At 43.1% G+C, this 20265-nt stretch overlaps 1 protein-coding gene across 1 annotated transcript in view; it reads right to left on the bottom strand.

The window, feature by feature from the left end:
* MOGAT2 (monoacylglycerol O-acyltransferase 2) overlaps positions 1-15200 on the bottom strand; it is a 33853-nt gene extending 18653 nt beyond the window's left edge. Inside the window, exons 1-2 of the mRNA XM_006875425.1 lie at positions 15110-15200; positions 11992-12170 (exon numbers count right to left, since the gene is read on the bottom strand). Coding sequence (XP_006875487.1) covers positions 11992-12170; positions 15110-15200 — 270 coding nt within the window. The remainder of the gene's footprint in view (positions 1-11991; positions 12171-15109) is intronic.
* Positions 15201-20265: the final 5065 nt, after the last annotated feature.

Genomic DNA, 20265 nt, shown 5'->3' with positions numbered 1-20265 from the left:
TAAGGTGGAGGGTCAGAGAAAAAGAGGAAGAGCCCCAACGAGATGGACTGGCCAAGGTGCAGCATCAATGGACTCAGCATGGCAACAATAGTGAGGTTGGACCAGGATCAGGCAGTGTTGTGTTCTGCTGCACATAAGGTTGCTATGAGTCAGTATCAACTTGACGGCACCTAACAACAACAACATCCCTTATAAACATAGAAGCAAAAATTCTCAGCAAAATCTTAACCAATAAAATTCAGCAACATATCAAAACTATGATGATCAAGTATGTATGATGATCAACTGGGGTTCATTCCAGGTATGCAAGAATGATTCAATATAAGAAAAATAATAAACATAATCCACCACATAAATAAAAAAAAGGAAAAACAAATCAGATGACTATGTCAATTGATGCTGAAAGGTATTTGACAAAATCCAGCACCCACTACTGATGAAAAACACTCAACAAAATAGGAATAAATGGGAAATGTCTCAAAATAATAAGAACATATATTCAAAAACAGCAGCCAACATCACTCTCAATGGAGAGAAACTGAAGCCATTTTCCTTGAAAGAGGAACCAGACAAGGATGCCCTTTACCACCACTCCCATTCAATATTGTGCTGGAAATCTTGGTCAGAGCTGTAAGACAAGAAAGGGAAATGAAAGACATCTAAATTGGCAAAGAAGAACTAAAACTCTCTCTATATACAGATAAGAGTCCTGATGTGGTGCTGTAGGATAAGCACTCTACCATAAGGTCAAATTGAACTGCAAGGTCAGAACAGAATCAATGGCAATCAACAACAACTATTTGCTGATGACATGTGTTTAGCAGTGCAGTGCTTATCCTACAGCACCACACCAAAGAAAGGAGAAATGTATTTACTTGTATATGGACATACACTGGTAATAACAGTTGCCCATGGGGAATGTTCATAAATGCCTGAGGCTGGGGGCGGGGTGGGGTGGGGTGCTTGGTGGCTTGTAACAGAACTATGACATCCCATTTCCTGCTCACTCCAAGATTCATGCAGGGCTTGTGTTGTAAAGGTGTGTGGAAGGGCCAGGCCCAACTGCTGCAGGCTCCCAATTTAGGACAAAGTCAAAGTTAATGGCATCTCGCCCTCTGCTGGCCACTTAGTAATGCTGCCTGTCGTCTGACAGTGGTAATGCAAGGGCCTATAAAACTGTCCACATGGAATTTCTGCAAACCCAGTCCAGTGCCCCACTGTAATAGGATAGGCACAGCATCACTTCAGCATAATTTCTGCCAAACCTGAAACTGACAGCAACTCCAGGTGCAAAGAGGCCCAAATACTCTCATTTGGCAGTCCTTGGATTGGCCAGGAGATTGCCTTCAAGAACTTTCAGGTGAGAACTGCTAGTTCTGTGGAATGACCTTTAGTGGCCTCCATTACCTTGTCCCGTAACAACCTCTCCAGCTTAGGGGTGCCTTCTGATTTAGTCACATAGAATGTCAAACTGACTGTTGAGTCAGTTCTGACTCATAGCTACCCTGTGTAGGGTTTCTGAGCTATAAATCTTTAAGGAAGCAGAAAGCCTCATCTTTCTCCTGTGGAGCACCTGGTGGACTGCAACATCTGTCCTTGTGGTTAGCAGGCCAATGTCTAACCCACATGCCACAAGCACTCCTTGCAGGTCAGACTCTCGCTTAAAAACCATAATTTGGCAAGCTCCCAGGCCTTTGCTGTGGTGTTCCTTTTGTAGGCCCCCTCTCCTCTCCCAGGTAAATTCAGAATTTGACTCACAATGGGATGTGATTCTAGAGTCAGAACCCAAAAAGTCCTGCTAGATTTTCTTTGGGTCTTCACTTGAGATCTGTTATAAACCACCTCTGTGCCTGGACCATCACTCATCGGTTAGTTTGTCATACTGTGGCGGCTTGTGTGTTGTTGTGATGCTGACAGGTATGCCACCAGTATTTTATATACCAGCAGGGTTCAGGTTTCAGCTGAGCTTCCAGACAAAGACAGACTAAGCAGAAGGAAAGCCAGACTACTTTGTAATATTTAGTCACTGAAAGCCTTACAAATAGCAGTGAAAAACACTGCTTGATAGCACCAGGATATTGAATATTGAAACATTATGAAGAGCACCAGAATATAGTTATAGTGCCAGAAGATGAGCCCCTCAGGCACTCAAAATGCGACTGAGGAAGAGCTGCCTCCTCAAAGCAGAGCTGACCGTGATGATGTGAATGAAGTAAAACCCTCAGGACCTTCCTTTGTTGATGGGGCGCAACTCAAAATGAAGAGAAACAGCTGTAACATCCATTAATAATCAGAACACAGAATGTACGAAATATAAATCTAGGAAAATTGGAAGTTGTCAAAAATGAAAAGGAATGCATAAACATTGACATCCTAGGTATTAGTGAGCTGAAATGGACTGGTATAAACCATTTTTAATCTGACAATCATATGATTTACTATGCCAGGAATGACAAATTGAAGAGGAATAATGTTACTTTCATCATCAAAAAGAACATTTCAAGATCTATTTTGAAGTATAATGCTATCTGTGATAGGATAATATCCATACACCTACAAGGAGTCCTGGTGTGGCGCTGTGGGTTAATGCACCAGACTGTAAAGTCGTTTGAATCACAAGGTCAGCGGTTCAAGCTCACCAGTGGCTCCTTGGAAACCCTACACAGGGTCGCTATGTCTTCAGCCTCTACCTGACAACACTTAACAACAACAACAACCAACTTGTTCAGTCTGAAAAGGATTAAACATGCAATAAAAAGGTATTGATAATTACTGTGGATTGGAACACTTAAGTTGGAAACAAAACAAAAAAACAAAACAAAAAGGAAGGATCAGTGGTTGGAAAATATGGAAACAATGCTGGAGATCACAAGATAGAATTTTGTAAGACAAATGACTTACTTATTCATTGCAAATACCTTCTTTAAACAACATAAAAGATGATTATACACATGGACTACACAGAAATCAAATTGACTGCAGCTGTAGAAAGAGACAGTGGAAAAGCTCCATATCATTAGCCAATACCAGACCAGGGGCAGACCGTGGAACAGACCATCCATTGCTCATATGCAAGTTCAGGCTAAAGCTGAAGAAAATGAAAACAAGTCTACAAGAGCCAGAATATGACCTTGAACATATCCCACCTGAATTTAGAGATATCTCAAGAACAGATGTGATGCATTAGACTCTAATGACCAAAGACCAGAAGAGTTGTGGGATGACATCAAGAACACCATACAGGAAGAGAGCAAAAGATCATTAAGAAGACAAGAAAGAAAGAAAAAGTGGATATTGGAAGAGTCTTTGAAACTTGGTCTCCAGTATAGAGATGCTAAAGCAAATGGAAGAAATGAGGAAGTAAAAGAGTTTAACGGAAAATTTCAAAGGGCAACTCTAGAAGACAAAGTCAAATCAAGTATTATACTGAAATGTGCAAAGACCTGGAGTTAGAAAACAAAAAGGAAGAACATGCTTAGCATTTCTCAAGCTGAAATACTGAAGAAAAATTAAAGCCTTGGCTTGAAATATTGAAGGATTCTATGAGTGAAATATTGAATGACACAGAAAGCATCAAAAGAAGTTGGAAGGAATACATAGTCACTGTACCAAAAAGAAATGGTTGGTGTTCAACCATTTCAAGAGATGGCATTGATCTAGAACCAATGGTACTGAAGGAAGAAGTCCAAGGTACACCGAAGGCATTAGCAAAGAACAAGACTCTGGGAACTGATGGAAAACAAATGGAAATCTTTGCACACACTGATTCAGCACTGGAGGTACTTACTCATCCACGCCAAGAAATTTACCTTGCCAACTGATTGTGCCCATTCCAAAGAGAGGTGACCCAGTGGAATGTGGAAATCATCAGACAATATCATTAATATCACATGCAAATAAAATTTTGCTAAAGATAATTTTTAAATGGCTATGATAGTACATTGACAGGGAACTGCCAAAAGTTCAAACCATATTCAGAAGAAGATGTCAAAGGATGTCTTGACATCATCTGATGTCAAGGGATATCACTGCTGACATCAGATGGATCTTGGCTGATAACAGAGAATACCAGAAATATGTTTACCTGTGCTTTATTGACTATACAAAGGCTTTCAACTGTGACTAGCTATGGATCACACTGCAAAGAATGGGTGTTCCAAAAAACTTAATTGTACTCATAAGAAACCCATACGTAGACTAAGAGGCAGTCATTTGAACAGAACAAGGGGGCACTGGATGGTTTAAATCAGAAAATGTGTGTACCAGGGTTGTATTCTCTCACCATACTTACTTGATTTGTATGCTGAGCAAATAATCTGAGATGGTGGATTATATGAAGAACATGGCATCAGGATTGGAGAAGTTGATTAACAACCTGCAATATGCAGATGACACAGCCTTGTTTGCTAAAAGCAAAGAGGACTTAAAATAATTACTGATGAAAATCAAAAACTACAGCCTTCAGTATGAGTTGCACCTTTAAGTAAAGAAAACAAAAACCCCCACCAATGGATCAATAAATAACATCATGATAAATGGAGAAAAGGTTGAAATTGTCAAAGACTTCATTTTGCTTGGATCCACTAACATTCATGGAAGCAGCAGTCAAGAAATCAAAGGGCATATTGTATTAGGGAAATCTGTTACACAAGACCTCTTTAAAGTGCTCAAGAACAAAGACGTCAGTTTGAGGACTAAGGTGCCCCTGCTCCAAGCCATGAATACAGAAAATGGTAGATGAATTGATTCATTTGTGTTACGGTGTTTCAGAGGAATATTAAAAGTACCATGGACTGCTAGAAGAACAAACAAACGCATGTTGGAAGAAATACAGAATGTTCCTTGGAATCCAAGATGGCAAGACTTTGTCTCTTATACTTCAGATATATTATCAGGAGGGACCTGGAGAAGGGCATCATGTTTGCTAAAGTGGAGAGACAGTGAAAAAAAGGGAGACCACCCAACGAGAAGGATTAGCACAGTGGCAGCAGCAATGTTTGTGAGGATGGCACATGACTAGGCAGTATTTTGTTCTGTTGTGCAGAGGGTTGCTATGAGTCAGAACTGACTATATGGCCCCTAACAACAACATCAACCTCCCCATGGAAACTCTGACCTTCCAGGCATAGAACAGGAAATCAGAGAGATATGAGGAAGGGAAGAGAGAGGTTCAGAATCTTGAACGTCATCCATTTAGGAGTGAGAATGTGGACACACCTGTGGCCATGGGCACATCTACACAAAAGAGGTCTAATGGCAATTCGTTTTGAATTACTGGAAGATCTATCACAGATGGTGACAGAAACTGCTCATTGGTGTCCCCTTCAAGTGGCTCCCAGGGCATGTTCCATACCTGTCATCCTTAGACAGAACATACCCATACTCTGTCTGTGGCTCCTTTCATGAGCCAGCAAGTCCTGCTTATGTTTGCTGGCCCCACCTTAGAAGTGGCCCCCACCACACGCTGCCATGCTGTCTAGCCTGGCCAACTCACCCGCTGAGCTACCGATCCAGGACTAAGAATCACCCAACTTTCTTGCTCTCCATGTCTGACTCCTGTCCATCGCTGCTATGAAAAAAGTAGTTCAGCAGCTCCTACTGGAGGCTGGGCTCAACTGCATGAAGGTTCCCAGGCAGCTGCAGATTTGAAACAATTCTGTCTGCAGAATGCTCAACATGACCCCTTGCTGATTGAAGTATCTTCAAGTACAAATTCCTTTAGACCTCAGAAAGTCTGTTCATTTTTGTAGTAAAATGAATCTTTCAAAGGTTTCCTAAACCAGTGAATATTCTAAGGAGAGTTAAAGTTGAAGCCTGTACAAAACTTATCCCTAAACACATGTACCATACTATACACATTTCTACTTTTACCATCTACCTCTCTGAATTTTCATGAATTTCTGTTTTACAAGGGTAACTGTTTTATATACACTGACATCTGCATATTATTAAATGTTTAGTATATTTAAAAAAAAAAAGACACTAGGAGAGAGGAGGCCCCAAGGGAGAAGTAGTTGTGCTGGGCAGGGAAGACTGCCTCAACTCAGGCCATCTCAGTCGCTGACCATTCCCCTGCCTTTCAACATCTATTACCACTATTGTATTGCAAATCTCCTTATTGCAAATCGCCACCAGCTAGCTTTCTGCCCTCTGCTATTACTACTATTGTGTTGCAAATCTCCTTGTTGCAAATCTCCGCCAGCTAGCTTTCTGCCCTCTGCTCTGCCCTGCCCTGCCCCACCCTTGCCCTATGCCCTGGAGGCCCTACTCACTCAGGTGCTAGGGGCCCCTGCACCCCAGATATTGTTCATACTTGTGGGGCCCCAGGTGAGTAAGGCAGGAGCAGTGACTGTGTTGTTATACCTCCCCAAGTCAGGCAAGTGGTTTAAACTCGTTGTGTCTGTCTCCTCCATACCCTCCTCCATTGGCAGCCCCGGCTTTACCAACTGAGACTCAACTCTGGGAGAGGAATGAAGAGGTGGTATTCCTGAATGGGGTAGGGAAGGTGACTAGGTGTGAAGGGTGGAGCAGCAAAGCTCCAGGCTATCAGAGTCCTTGAGAGGCCCACAGCCACACCCATGCCTCCCCAGAGTCCCCACGGACTTAATATAATAATACTGTATAGGTAGTCCTGGACTTACGACATATTCAACTTATAGCAAACTGTACTTATAACCATCTGTTTTGTTTTTACATCTTATCATTATTGTTGTTAAGTGCCATAAAGTTGCTTCCGACTCATAGCGACCCTGCTTAGGGTTTCCGAGGAGTGGTTGGTAGGTCTGAACTGCTGATCAGTGTTTATCCTACAGCACTACACTAAGATAACCATTATAATGTTGTAACATAATTTGCTGATGTTATCATTTTCAGACGTCATTCACAGATGTCTGATGCATTTACTGCTCAAAACACTGCCATACACATACTAATTTGGGTAAAGAGAAAGGCAGTATATGAGGGTGAGTCAAAAAATTATCCACACTCCTATTATATTAAAAAGCCCATTCACTCCATGGCTGATGAGAACACTGAGTGTGCATGTGAACTGATTCTGTTGAATAGATGAGAGACAGTGGATTATGTGGCAAATCATTTGCAAATCAGCCATGGTTCTGCCTATGAAATAATTCACCACAGACTCGGGTTTCAAAACGTTTGTGAGAGCTGGGTACCAAAACAACTCATGTAAGAGCATAAAGAGAAGTGTTTAGACATCTGCAAACAAAATTTGGAAGGAAAGTAAAAGTTTCTTTTAAGAAATCATTACTGGTGATGAGACATAGATTCATCACTATGAGTCTGAGAGTACATGGCAGAGTAGGGAATGGAAACATTCTCATTAGCTGACCAAGACAACATTCAAAAGTCAACTGTCAGCTGGAAAATTGATGTTTGGTTTTCTGGGATTCTCAAGGGTCAGTACTGGAACACTATCAGGAAAAAGGCCCAACTCAACAATCAACAGTGCTCGGTACAGTGAGATGCTCACTGAAGAACTGGAGCCTAAGCTTCAGATTAAATGTAGAGGACTGCTAGTCAAGGACAGTGTGATCTTGCATAACAATGCACCTCGGAACATCACTGCCCACACTATTGACACTCTGCAAAAACTTCGTTTTGAGGTGTTATAGCATCCTCCCTATAGTCCTGATCTTGCTCCATCAGACTTTCACCTGTTTGATCCCTGAAAGCAGCCCTCAAAGATGAAGATTCACCTCTGATGAAGGGAAGGCAGTGGTGCATTTGTGGCTCGAAGCTCAGTCTAAAACACTTTTTCATAAGACAATAGGAAAGCTTGTTGACAGATTGACTAAGCGTCTTGAAAAGCAAGAAGATTGTGTTGAAAACTGATGTGCTTGTCTTTTCTCAAAGTTTATTAAAATAAATTCTACAGCCACAGTGCGGATAATTTTTGACTTACCCTTGTGCAATATACAATAAGGGGGAGATGAGCACAAAATGACCAAGGCAGAGGAAGACACTGGTAGAAGCATAAGAGTTAAACACAACAAAGGTAAATCTTATTACCTTTGTACATAATCCTGTAAAGCACTAATAACAATGATCTCCCAATGATGGATCCATGGATAGACACACCAGCTGAACAGGAATAGGAAGGTGAATGAATTTACACCCACAAATAAATATGTTTGACAAGGGATATTTCTGCATATGTATTTATATGTGCTGCAAACATATCTGTGATTTAGTAGAACAGTAGGACAGGGGGCAATGTTATGAAAATGTCTTGTTGTTAAGTGCCATCAAGTTGATTCCAACCCATAGCAACTCTGTATAGAGTTTCCGAGGAACAGCTGGTGAACTTGAACTGCTGACTTTGCAGTCCAACAACTTTGCAGTCTGGTGCATTAAAACCCCAAGTGTCACACCAAAATGTCTTAGCCATACCCAAATACCTTGAGGGATTGAGTCAATAGGCCTGGGGGCTGAGGATCATAGTCTTGGGGAACATCAAGGTTAATTGGCATAACATGGTCCACAAAGACTATATTATGTCAGTGTTCTACATCTAACTTGGTATCACCTGGTGTCTTAAAGTTCAACTATTGATCTTTCTTCCTTCAGAGCAAACAAAAGTGAAGAAAATCAAAGATACATGGCAACCAATTAGTCCAAAGGATTAATGGAGCATTGAACATCATCCACAACTCTGAGACCAGAAGAATTCAATGGTGCCCAACTACCCCTACTGTCAAGCCAGGACACAGGGTGGCCCAGGTGTGTCAGAGTGTTGTTGTTAAGCACCGTCGAGTCAGTTCTGACCCATAACCACCCTGTACAGGGTTTCTGAGGAGTGACTGGTGAGCTTGGACTACCAATTTTGCAGTCCGGCACATTAACCCACAGTGCAGTAGAACTGTGCATTTTCAGTGGCTGATATTTTGGAGGTAGATCAATAGGTCTTTCTTCCAAGGTACCTCTGGATGGACTCAAACCTCCAATCTTTTGATTAGTAGGCCAGTGCCGTAACTGTTTACACCCAGGAATCCCCCCACTGCACTAGGCTGCCTTGTTCACTCCAATCTCTGCCCTCCAGTCCCCAGGCATAGAGTTCAGCATTCACCAGGTTCTCAATAAATAACTGGTAAATAACTGATTGGATTAACTACTCTGCTTTCCATCTGGGAATCTCAGTGATAAACAAGGCACCGAAAGGGACCACAATATGAGGTCTTGGACAGAGTGGGAGAAAAATGTGGAACAAAACTAAAAATCATAAAAAAGACCAGGCTTACTGGTCTGATAAGCGAGACTGGTAAAATATCCAACACTATGGCCCTTGTTCTTGTTGTTGTTGTGTGCTGTGGAGTCGGTTCTGACTCACAGCGACCCTGTACAGGGTTTCCGAGGCTGTAAATCTTTACGGGAGCAGAAAGCCCCATCTTTCTCCCACAGAACAGCTGGTAGTTTCGAACTGCTGCCCTTGCGGTTCGCAGCCCGATTCATAACCCCTACCCTACCAGAGCTCCTTACTATGGCCCTTGGACACCCTTCAAACCTGGAACTGAACTCACCCCTTTAACTCAATTTTCAGCCAAACAATAGGCAGGCCTATAAAGTGATCAATAACACCAGGGAAGAAAGCACTCCTTAGAACAACCAACCATGATAGCAAAAGGGCAGCATATGCTCAAGGGCAAAGTTCAGAAGACAAGAAGGGCTGGGAAAGATGGATGGATGGCAATGATAAACACTGAGGGGATGTGGGAAGAGCGATGTTACTTTGTGGAGATTGCAATCAATGTCATGAATCAAAATGTATATGAATTGTTAAATGGAAAACCTAACTGCTTTGTAAACTTTCACTCAAATCACAATAAAAGGCTTCAAAAACAACAACAAACCACTGCAATATCTCAGGTAATGTCCTGATGTATAATAAAGCCAGTGTTGGGAGTCATAATGGGCAAATGGGCAGATAGTTGGGAAATGTTCAACTCTAACAACATTGTTGTTGTTAAGTGCTGTTGAGTCGATTCCAACCCATAGCGACCCTGTATAGGGTTTCCAAGGAACAGCTGGTAAGCTTGAACCGCTGACCTTGCAGTTCAAATGGCTTTGCAGTCTGGCGCATTAACCCACAGCACCACACCAGGACTCCATTCTAACAACATAGATTGTTTGAATGCATGTACACCCCACAGCCATTTTGACTCTGATTCCATTGTTATGACACTGATGCCAACTACACTGTAGACCAGACTTATAATGTAATTTTATTCAGTATTTCATATCATCAGAAGCATCAGTTGTTAATTTCATGATCAGAATACATTTTTATGATTTGTGTATTTTTAAATCTATGTATGTATTTTAAAAAAGGAGTCTGGGTAGTATGTGTAGTGGATTACAGGCTGGACTGCGAACTGCAAGGTCAGCAGTTCTAATCTACCAGCTGCTCCACAGGAGAAAGATGAAGCTTTCTCCTCCCGTGAAGATTTACAGCCTCAGAAGCCCTATGCAAGGTCACTATAAATCAGAATGGCACATAAGCACCACCACCATCCATGTGTTAAAATGTATCTGTAAGTCTATATAATGCTTCCAATCCCCAATGGCAAATAAAGATCGAATTTAGTAAGATCCTGAGAATAAAAGGCAATAATAATGAAAGATAAATATAATTGAGGTATTCAACTTACATCAGAACAGATTTATCACTGAGTCCTTGGAATGGAACCCCAGCATAAGCTGGGGACTACCCGTAATGCTTACTTATTCACTGAGAATCTACCAGGAACTTTGCCTACTTTGGCTCATTGGATCCACACAATCCTGTAAGGTATGTAGTATCATCCTTATTTTACACATGTGAGACCTGAGGCTCTGAGAAAGACTGGGTAACTCACCCAAGGTCACACATGACCAAGGCAAAGGAAGACACTGGTAGAAGCATAGGAGTTAAACACAACAAAGGTAAATCTTATTACTCATATAATCCTGTATGTGGCAGACCTGGTGTTAGAATCCAGTCTGTCTAGCTCTAGACTTCTCTCCTTCCTGAGAAGAGGCAACTGATCCTGCCAGTCACCTCTCTGTGTGCCCACCGCCTTTCCTATCCTATCCTATCCCATTTGGCCAATTAATCGCTCCAGTCCAGCGACTGGGATCCAAGAGTTTAGTCTGTCTTGTTGCTGTTAAGTGCCGTAGAGTAGGTTCCAACACATAGGGTTTCTAAGGAGCGGCTGGTGGGCTTAAACTGCCGACCTGTGGTTATCCTTCAGAGCCACACCAAAACTCCTTTGTCTATCTGGGATTCAGAAAAGGAGTTGAAGGGTCTCCTCATTCAAAGCCAGAGACTGGCATTTAGTCCAAGGTCAAGTGTTCACCAATGGCCATAAATTGTCCTGAACCAGAGAGTCGGAGATTTAAAGGCACTCAGAGTGGGAGGAACCAGTGTGCTTACTGGGTAGAGGGGGAAACTGAGGCTCAAAATGGGATAAGGCTTTGTCGAAGAATACACAGCATACCAGAGTTAGGGGCAGAACAGAACCTGAGAGCCAGTTCAGGCTCCCTCCCCTCTACCTTTATTCATTGTCAAAACATAGACTTTAAAAGCGGGTTGAACACCTTGCTTTGTCACTTTGGCTACACCCTTGTCCATCTGACTGTCAGTTTCCTCATCCCATGAAGGCAAGAGTAGGGCTAGATGGCCTCTTAGGACCTTTGAGTTTATTTCCTACGCTCCCTAAAACTGGGTCAGTGGGTAATTTGTACACCACACTCTATATACCTCACAGAGCTCCTTCAGATCCTGAATTTTGTCAGTTCCCATATTAACTCCACATGTCATCTGTAAAGATGGAGAAACCAAGACCAGAGAGGATTTGAACCTCTTCCCCAAGTCACATAGTGAAGGAAGCCCAGCTCCTGCCTCCTAGCCCAGTATTCTACACAAGAGATATGGGCACTGTGGCTCCCACCCCATCCCAGCCAGCTCCTCTTGCCCGTAAGTCCAGTACTCACCGAAACGGGGAAATAGTCCTTCATGTACTTCCACAGAACACAGTGCCTCAAGATCTGGAAACTCCTGCCACCCTGTTGTGGTGTGTCCCAGTCCAGGTACCACCAGGTTGCATACAAGACAGTGAGGAGCCAGAATCTTGTGAATAGGAGGCCTATGAAGATGGCAATGGAGATCTGGGCTGGGGAGGGAAACAGAAGCCATCAATAGAATGGATTGAGACTGCCAACCTTGGCTGGCTTCCTGGAGAAGGAGACTTTTGGTGGAGTTAGGAACTATGTACAGTTGGTTCACTCAAGCGTTGTTAAGTGCCATCAAGTCGATTTTGACTTATAGCAACCCTGTGTAGGGTTTCTGAAGATCTGACGGTGAGTTTGAACCACCGACCTTTTGATCCAACCAACCTTGTGGTTGAGTGCTTATCATCAAGCGCCACACCAAGACTCCTCATTCAGGAATTTCTGGGTGCATTATGGAGAAGGGCAGAGAAGTGACTGGAGAAGTCCAATAGGACCAGTTACCAAGGGCCCAAGGTCCAGAACGAGTACCTTCCAAACTCGTTATTTGTTTCCTGTTTCCCCTCCTCTACAACTCACACACTCTTACACAAGAACGTGTTCTTGACTGCATCTCCTTAGAAGAGATAGAGTTGATAGTTACTTGCTGAATGAATAAATGAATGTTGGGAGCATAATACAGCCAAAAGAGTAGAATTGAATCCCAACTCCTATCTTACTTGCGGTGTGACTTTAGTCAATTTACATACCTTCGCTGGGCCTCTGCAAAGTGGTATTTTAAGCTTTTCCCTCTCAGGGTTGTAAGAATTGAATGGGAATACAAAAAAGTGTCTCCCTTCCTAAATTACTGTATAGTCCGATGGTCTGGGTTTTGTCTGCTAAACTGAGTTAAAGGGGATCTTAGGGTGTAAGGGGGTAGACATAGGGGAGATCTTCTCTGGTCAAATACAAATGTTCAGTATTTTTGTCTAACATTTTGTTTGTTCGTTTTTCTAACTGCAGAAGAACAAAATGTTGGCCTCCAAGTAACCACCGCTAACAGTTTGCTTTATTCTCTAGAGCTGGCTCCTTTAAAGTGAGGAATCTGCACAGACCTTTGATTTTACCTGAGGGGAGAGAGACCTACCTGGTTTCTTTCTTATTTATTTTTATGTATTTTAATATAAACACAAAAAAGATTAAGCTGCTCTCCTTCCCATCCTTGTCCCATGGCATCCAATCTCCTTCCTCCAGATCAATGAGCATTCTTCCATTCTCTCTGCATGTACAATCATATATTTGCAGATGTTCTTTTTCTTGCCAACCATGCATTTTACTCCCACATAAAAATTTTTAAGTATAAAAATAGATACTACAGCGTTTGCAGTTCAACATTTTTCATGTGTACAATTCCGTGAGATCAATTCTCATCAATCAATTGCTTCAATCATGTTGTGCATCACCAATATCTTTTGCCAAGTCTTTCTTTCACCCTCATAAACTCTCTTAAGAATTTTAACATCAAATATTTAAGACAAGCAAAATGATAACCAGTCCATGAATAGTCAACGGTCCCTCCAAGGAACTGCAGGTCAGCTGGGAGAGCAATGTTAGGGTCAGCACACAGATCACCTGCTCATACTCCCCAGTGCCTCATTGCTGTAAGTTGCTGTCAAGTGGATTTTGACTCATGACAACCTCATGTATGTCAGAGTAGAACTGTGCTCTGTAAGGTTTTCAAGGCTGTGAACTTTCAGTAGCAGATTATCTTCTGAGGCATGTTGGGTGGATTCAAATTATCAACCTTTCATCTAGTTGCCAAACGCTTAACCATTTATGCCACTCAGGGCTTCCTCCCCAGTGCCCTTTGTCCTGAGATGGGCAGGAACCAGCCAATATTGCTGCCTGCTCTAGGGTCGGACCTTCCTATGCTCTCTCCTGCCACAGTTGTCCATCTCTCCTCCCAGCACCCTCAGCCCCTCAGTCATCTCTCTGCCTCCTTTTCCTTTTGCAACCCTAGCTAGGTATTAAAGACACAATTTCTCTGCTTATCTGTGTAATGGAAATAAGCCAGGATATTAAAAACATGAAAAACCTTTAGGATGGAGACACAGGGCAATCAGAAGGAATGCTAACCAAGCTGGAGCAGGGTCTTGGAGGCCTGCTTAACCTGGGGTTAATCCTTTAGGTACATAATTGTGTGGAGGTTTTAGGGGCACACTGGAGAGGGAAGGGAGATCAGGAAAATGGCTAGTGAGCAGCCTGATCGAGCACGTCAATATTTTCACAGTCAGGATGGTTGTATCTGTGTACAAGCAGAAGAGCAGTCCCCGGGTTCCCACCCAGTCAGGTGCCAGCATATAAAACAGAAAATCCCACACACTCCCAGTTACTCTTCCTTTCCAATCCACAGTCCTAGCCCCTCGCCCCAAACATCCCCTCCAATAGAATGGTCCTCATACCATCAATGTGTTTACCGCAGGGAGGGTTTGGGGGGAGCCTCGGTGAGGGAGGGGTGCAAAGGGGCATACCCATACCCTCTGTATGGTCTCAGCCAAGGGACCAGCCAGGTAAGGGCTGAGAAAACCTAAGTGCATTTCATCATTTCAACCCCACAACTGCCCTGTAAGTTCGGATTGTTGTTGCCATTCTACAGATGACAAAGTAGAGGCCTGAGCAGGCAGGCAGTCAAAGGCCACACGGCTGCTGAGTTGCCCAGCCAGGCTCTGACTCCAGGTTTGCCGGATGCCCTCTTACTTTTCTGTTCAGCCCCACCTTTTCTCCCTCAGTTTTATCCTCACTATGAGGAAAGAGGAAAATCCACCCTTTCTGAACACCTCTCCTTCCCAGGAGCTCAGAACTGTCTCACCTCCATCGTTCCCTGTGACCTGAGACAGGATGTCCATACAGGTACCAAGGGGAACTTGAATGGGTGTTGTCTTCTACCTAGCTTGCCCCTCCAACACATAGCCCCTCCTCCACCCCCTAAAGGACACCTGGCAGATCCAAGAGATGTCTCTGGACAGGTTCTGTAAAGTGCCTTTCAGACGGAAAGTCTTTTCTCCTTCAATGAGCTTTGTGCTTCTGTAGTGGCTGGTCAGCAGTTCCCAGGGGCCCGTCTTACCCAAGGCCAGGAAGGAGAAGACCCATAGCAAGACGACGAACGTCTGAAGCCTGCGCTCCCACGGCACGGTCAAGGGTGCGAACTCTACCATGCCGGGCCCTCTGCCTGGTTCCAGCTTCCTCTCTGAGTACTGCTGTGGCCTCCCGAAGTGCAAACCTGTCAGGTGCCACACCCAGCCCAGTCTCAAGGCCTCTGGGTCCCCAACCTGGGAGAGACACACTTCATAGAAGATACATTTGAATCCCGCCTACTCTGGGGGCGGGGCTGAAGTTCGGAGGAGGAAAAATCGTAAGTTCTTATCACTGCGGCTTGCTCCATATCTGCCCTATTACCAGGCCACCCTTTTCTGATTACTCAAATCCAGCACTTTCTGACACTCGGCAGTTAAAGCCCTGAACAAAATGTTTGGTTCTGAATCTCACCTCTTACAAACCTGGCTCAAGCACCTGGCTTCAATTAGTGTCTCCTCTCTTTACTGCCATGTCCCCTGCTCCACTCCACTGGATACTTGTCAGCAGTTCACAAATTTTCAGTCACTATTCCCACAGAACGAACAAATTTATCTTGGAAGAAGTACAGCCAGAATGCTCTTTAGAGGAGAGGATAGTGAGACGTCATCTCACATAATTTGGACCTGTTGTCAGGAGGGGCCAGTCCCTGGAGAAGACGTCATGTTTGGTAATGTGGTGGTGGTGGTGGCTGTGTGCTATCGAGTCGATTCTGACTTGTAGCAACAACACTGTATCACGTTTCTGAGGCTGTAAATCTTTATGGCTGTAAATCTTTCTCCTGTGAAACAGGAGCTAGTGACCCAGGTTGTAATCTACGCTACCAGGCCTCCTTGGTAAAGTGGAGGGTCGGCAAAGAAGAGGAAGACACTCAACGAGACCAATTGTGAGGAGGGTTCAGGACCAGGAAGTGTTTTGTTCTGCTGTACATAAGGTCACTATGAATCGGAACTGACTCGGCTGCACCTACTAACAATAACAAAAATTCTTTGGAATCCCTTAGTGGTGCAAATATTGAAAACACTTGCTCCACTGCTGACCAAGGTCATATCATCTCAGATAGACTGGAGGTTTGAGTTCACCCAGAAGTACCTCAGAAGAAAAGTCTGGCAATCTACTTCCCAAAGCTCAGCCATTGAAAACCCTTTAGAGCATAGTTCTACTTTGACACAAATGGGGTTGCCATGAGTCAGAATCCATTCAGTGGCAACTGGTAAAAAATCTCTTGACCCTCACCACCTCCTCTGCCCCATTTCTCCTCTTCCCTGCACAGCAAAACTCTTGGAAGAATGGCCTGTTATCCACATCGTCTGTCCTCACTTCCCATTCTCTTCTAAGTTGCTTCACCCTTTAGACTCTACCATTCCACGAAGCTGCCCCAGCCAAGTTCTCCACGTTGCTAAATCCTGCTGACAATTCTCAGGTCTCATTTTGACCTCTGAGCAGCTTTAGGCAAGGACACCACACCCTCTTCCTTGCAATCACCTGGTCTACAGATGCCACACTCCTGATTTCCTCCATAGTCTCTCTGGCTGCTCCTGCCTGGTCTCCTTGCTGGTCTTACCTTTACCAGACTAAGCATGCACACCCCCTTGCCCTCCCTCTCCTCTCCCATAGATTTCACATGTTCACGCTCTCATAGATTTGTAAGGAGCCCTGGTGACACTGTGGTTTGAGAATTGCACTGCTAACGGCAAGACTGTCAGTTCAAACCTACCAGTCACTCTAGGGGACAAAGACAAGGAAGGCTGTCTTCTCCTGTAAAGATAATTCTAATACTAACTGTTGCTCCCAGTGGCCACACAAAACCCACAGACCATACACACAGTTAAAGGGTTTATAAGGGAAATAACAGGAATGTTCAAGGAGCTCTGGTAGCGTAGTGGTTACGAATCAGGCTGCTAACCTCAGGGTCAGCAGTTCGAAACTACCAGTGGTTCCATGGGAGAAAGATGAGGCTTTCTGCTCCCGTAAAGATTTAAAGCCTCAGAAACCCCGTACAGGGTCGCTATGAGTCGGAACCAACTCCACGGCACATAACAACAACATGAATGTTCCAGATATAGTTCTTCAATCAGGACACTATTTTCTTAGTCATGCCTATAGGCAGGCCTCTCTCTGATTCTCAGCTTGGCCTCTGCCTTACTTAGGCAAGTGTTACAATTGAATTATGGTGTTGACAAAGAATATTTAATATACCATGGGCTGCCAGAAGACAAACAAATTTGTTTTGGAGGAAATACATCCAGAATGCTTCTTAAAAGAAATGATGGTGATACTTTGCCTTGCTTATTTTGGACATGTCATCAGAAGGGACCAATTCCTGGAGGAGGACATTGTGCTTGGTAAAGTACGGTCAGCCCCAAATAAAAAGACCTTCAATGATATGGATTAACAAAATGGCTGAAACAATGAGTTCAAACATAGCAACAACTGTGAGGGTGGTGGAGGACCAGGCAATATTTCATTGTTATAGATAAAGTCACTGTAAGTCAGAACCAACTGGACAATGCCTAACAGCAACATAGGGAATTATAAAGACCAAATATGAAGCCAATAGTATAATGTTTGGTAATCAGTAGGCACTTGATAAAGAGTAGTTTTCTTCACACTAGCATTTCTGGGCCCATACTCTTAGCCAGCCCTATCCCGGTTTTTCTTAACTTTTTTGCGTGTCCTTGCTGTCAGGCCTCCATGCATCAGGCCAGTCCTATGTGAGAAAGATGGTGAGAGGTCTATCTGCCTTGTAGCTGATGGGTGCCAAACACAGTGCTAAGCACTTTAAACACCTGACATTATCACTCTGTAAGTCCTGCCTGACTCATCTTTTCCCTTCAGGCTCTGTTCCCCTTTCCTACCCTTAATATTCCCATTGCCTCTCCACTCTGGAAGTTCAGAAGGTAGAATATAGATCCTCTTGACCAAGTTCCAAACTACAGTTCTCCATATTCATCAACAGAAAATTGATTCTAACTAAAAATCACGTCCCTTGGCCATCGTACTTGACCTTACTACCTAAACCCAGCAGGCAGGCATATCTTTGAATATGGGGGGGGGGGGGAATATATAATCATGCATCCTTTAATGTCCCTGATATGTTCTGTGAAACAGGCTGCCTTGTGATTTGGACATTATGCAAACACCATATCATATACTTAGCAAACAGACATTCCTAACTAAATTAGTAATAGAATTAAATTAGTAATAGAACTAAATCAGTAATAGAATTCACTGATTTGCCACCATCTTATTTAATAATCTTTTGTTTCACTTCCAAATCAATGCTTCTCCTTTGACTTTTGCTGCTATAACTAGCCCAGGTTTTGTTGCATTTGGAAGTAATAGTTTTGAAATTAAACTAAACAGAGAGATAATACTCAAGAGATATGTAATATGTAAGCTATGATGCTGCTGTCTACTATTTGAAGCATATGTAAACTTTCAATTTGTAAATAGGGAAAATTCACATTAAAATAATAAAATGTATAGTACAGTACATACATACATCAGTCAGTGACATGGACATTTGTTATGACTATCAAGACATGTACGATAGGTTCTAAGTGTACTATACCATTGTATACCTAGTGGTGCAATTACTTTGCATGCAAGAGACATGGTTTACACACATTGTGTTGGGGAAGCGGTTGCATTCTCTGTATCTGGATAAATCTGATATGCCCCATTCTCTAGTTGGAATTTCTGAATTCTACCATAACCTTAAGGACCCATGGACGTATATGCAGTTGTATGTTGCCCAGACAGACACTACGTGGTGCATTACTGTAATCACTTAATTTCACCACTCATCATAAAAGAGTCGGAGTCAGCAAACCGGTATGATGGATTGCAGCTAATATACTTTCCTTGCAGAAGACAAATGGCTGGTGTCCAGCTTCCATCCAAACTGCAGTTATCTTGCAAAGGATGGCAACACAAACTTGGCCCACACTTCTCCGCCCCACCAAAACTTCATGTGGCAATGTCTTGGGAAATCCCAGAGTCAGATACTTTTCAATAAACAGAAAACTGGGTCTCTAAAGTGCCTTCTAAGGAGTCTTGATAATGTGGTGGATTACAAACTGAGCTGGGCTGGGCTGGGCTGGGCTGCTAATTTGAATCTACCAGTAGCTCCACAGGAGAAAGATGAGGCTTTCTACTCTTGTTAAGATTTACCACCTAGGAAACGTTATTTGGGATCACAAGTAGAAAGTTCTGGATAGAGTGGGAGAAAATGTGGAACAAAACTAAACTAAAAATTATTTTAAAAGACTAGGCTTACAGGCTAAAAAGCAACTGAAGGAGCCCAAGATTATGGCCCTTGACCACCCTTTAGGTCTGGAACTAAACTCACTCTCATGGCTCAATATTTAGCCAAGTGGTAGTGGTGGTGGTGATTATGTGCCGTGGAGTTGGTTCCAACTCATAGCAACCCTGTACAGGGTTTCCATGGCTGTAAATCTTTATGGGAGCAGAAAGCTTCATCTTTCTCCCACGGAACAGCTGGCAGTTTTGAACTGCTGACCTTGAGGTTCGCAGCCCAATTCATAACCACTACACCACCAGAGCTCCTTAGCCAAGCACTAGATAGGTATATAGATGGGACAACACTAGTGAGATATGCTCACAATGGAATGGTCAACCATTAAAGATCAAAAGAGCAACATTTACCTAAGCATAAAGTTCAGGGTTGAGAAGGAGGGTGAGATGGAAATAAGATTTACAGGGAAGAAGTGGAATTAACAGTTGTTACACGGAAGGGATTGCAATCATTGAGATAAAACAAAGCATATGATTTGATGAATGTAAAACTGATGATCTGTTCTATAAACCTTCACTCAGTTCACAATAAAATGTTTCAAAAAGAGAAAATCAATTTGCTCTATAAATTTTCACCTAAATTACAATGTAAAGTTATATATCATATGCGTGAGAAAGCTGGGCAGTGAATAAGGAAGACCGTAGAAGAATTGATGCTTTTGAGTTATGGTGTTGCAGGAGACTATTGAAAGTGCCATGGGCTGCCAAAAGCACCAATAGATCCGTTTTGGAAGAAGTGAAGCCAGAGGCCAAGATGGCCAAACTTTGTCTCTCATACTTTGGACATATTGTCAGGAGGGACCAGTCGCTGGAGAAGGATATCATGTT

This window comes from Chrysochloris asiatica, unplaced genomic scaffold (genome assembly GCF_000296735.1).
Source record: "Chrysochloris asiatica unplaced genomic scaffold, ChrAsi1.0 scaffold00326, whole genome shotgun sequence".
Classification (NCBI taxonomy): domain Eukaryota; kingdom Metazoa; phylum Chordata; class Mammalia; order Afrosoricida; family Chrysochloridae; genus Chrysochloris; species Chrysochloris asiatica.
This window is presented reverse-complemented; position numbering and strand designations above follow the sequence as displayed.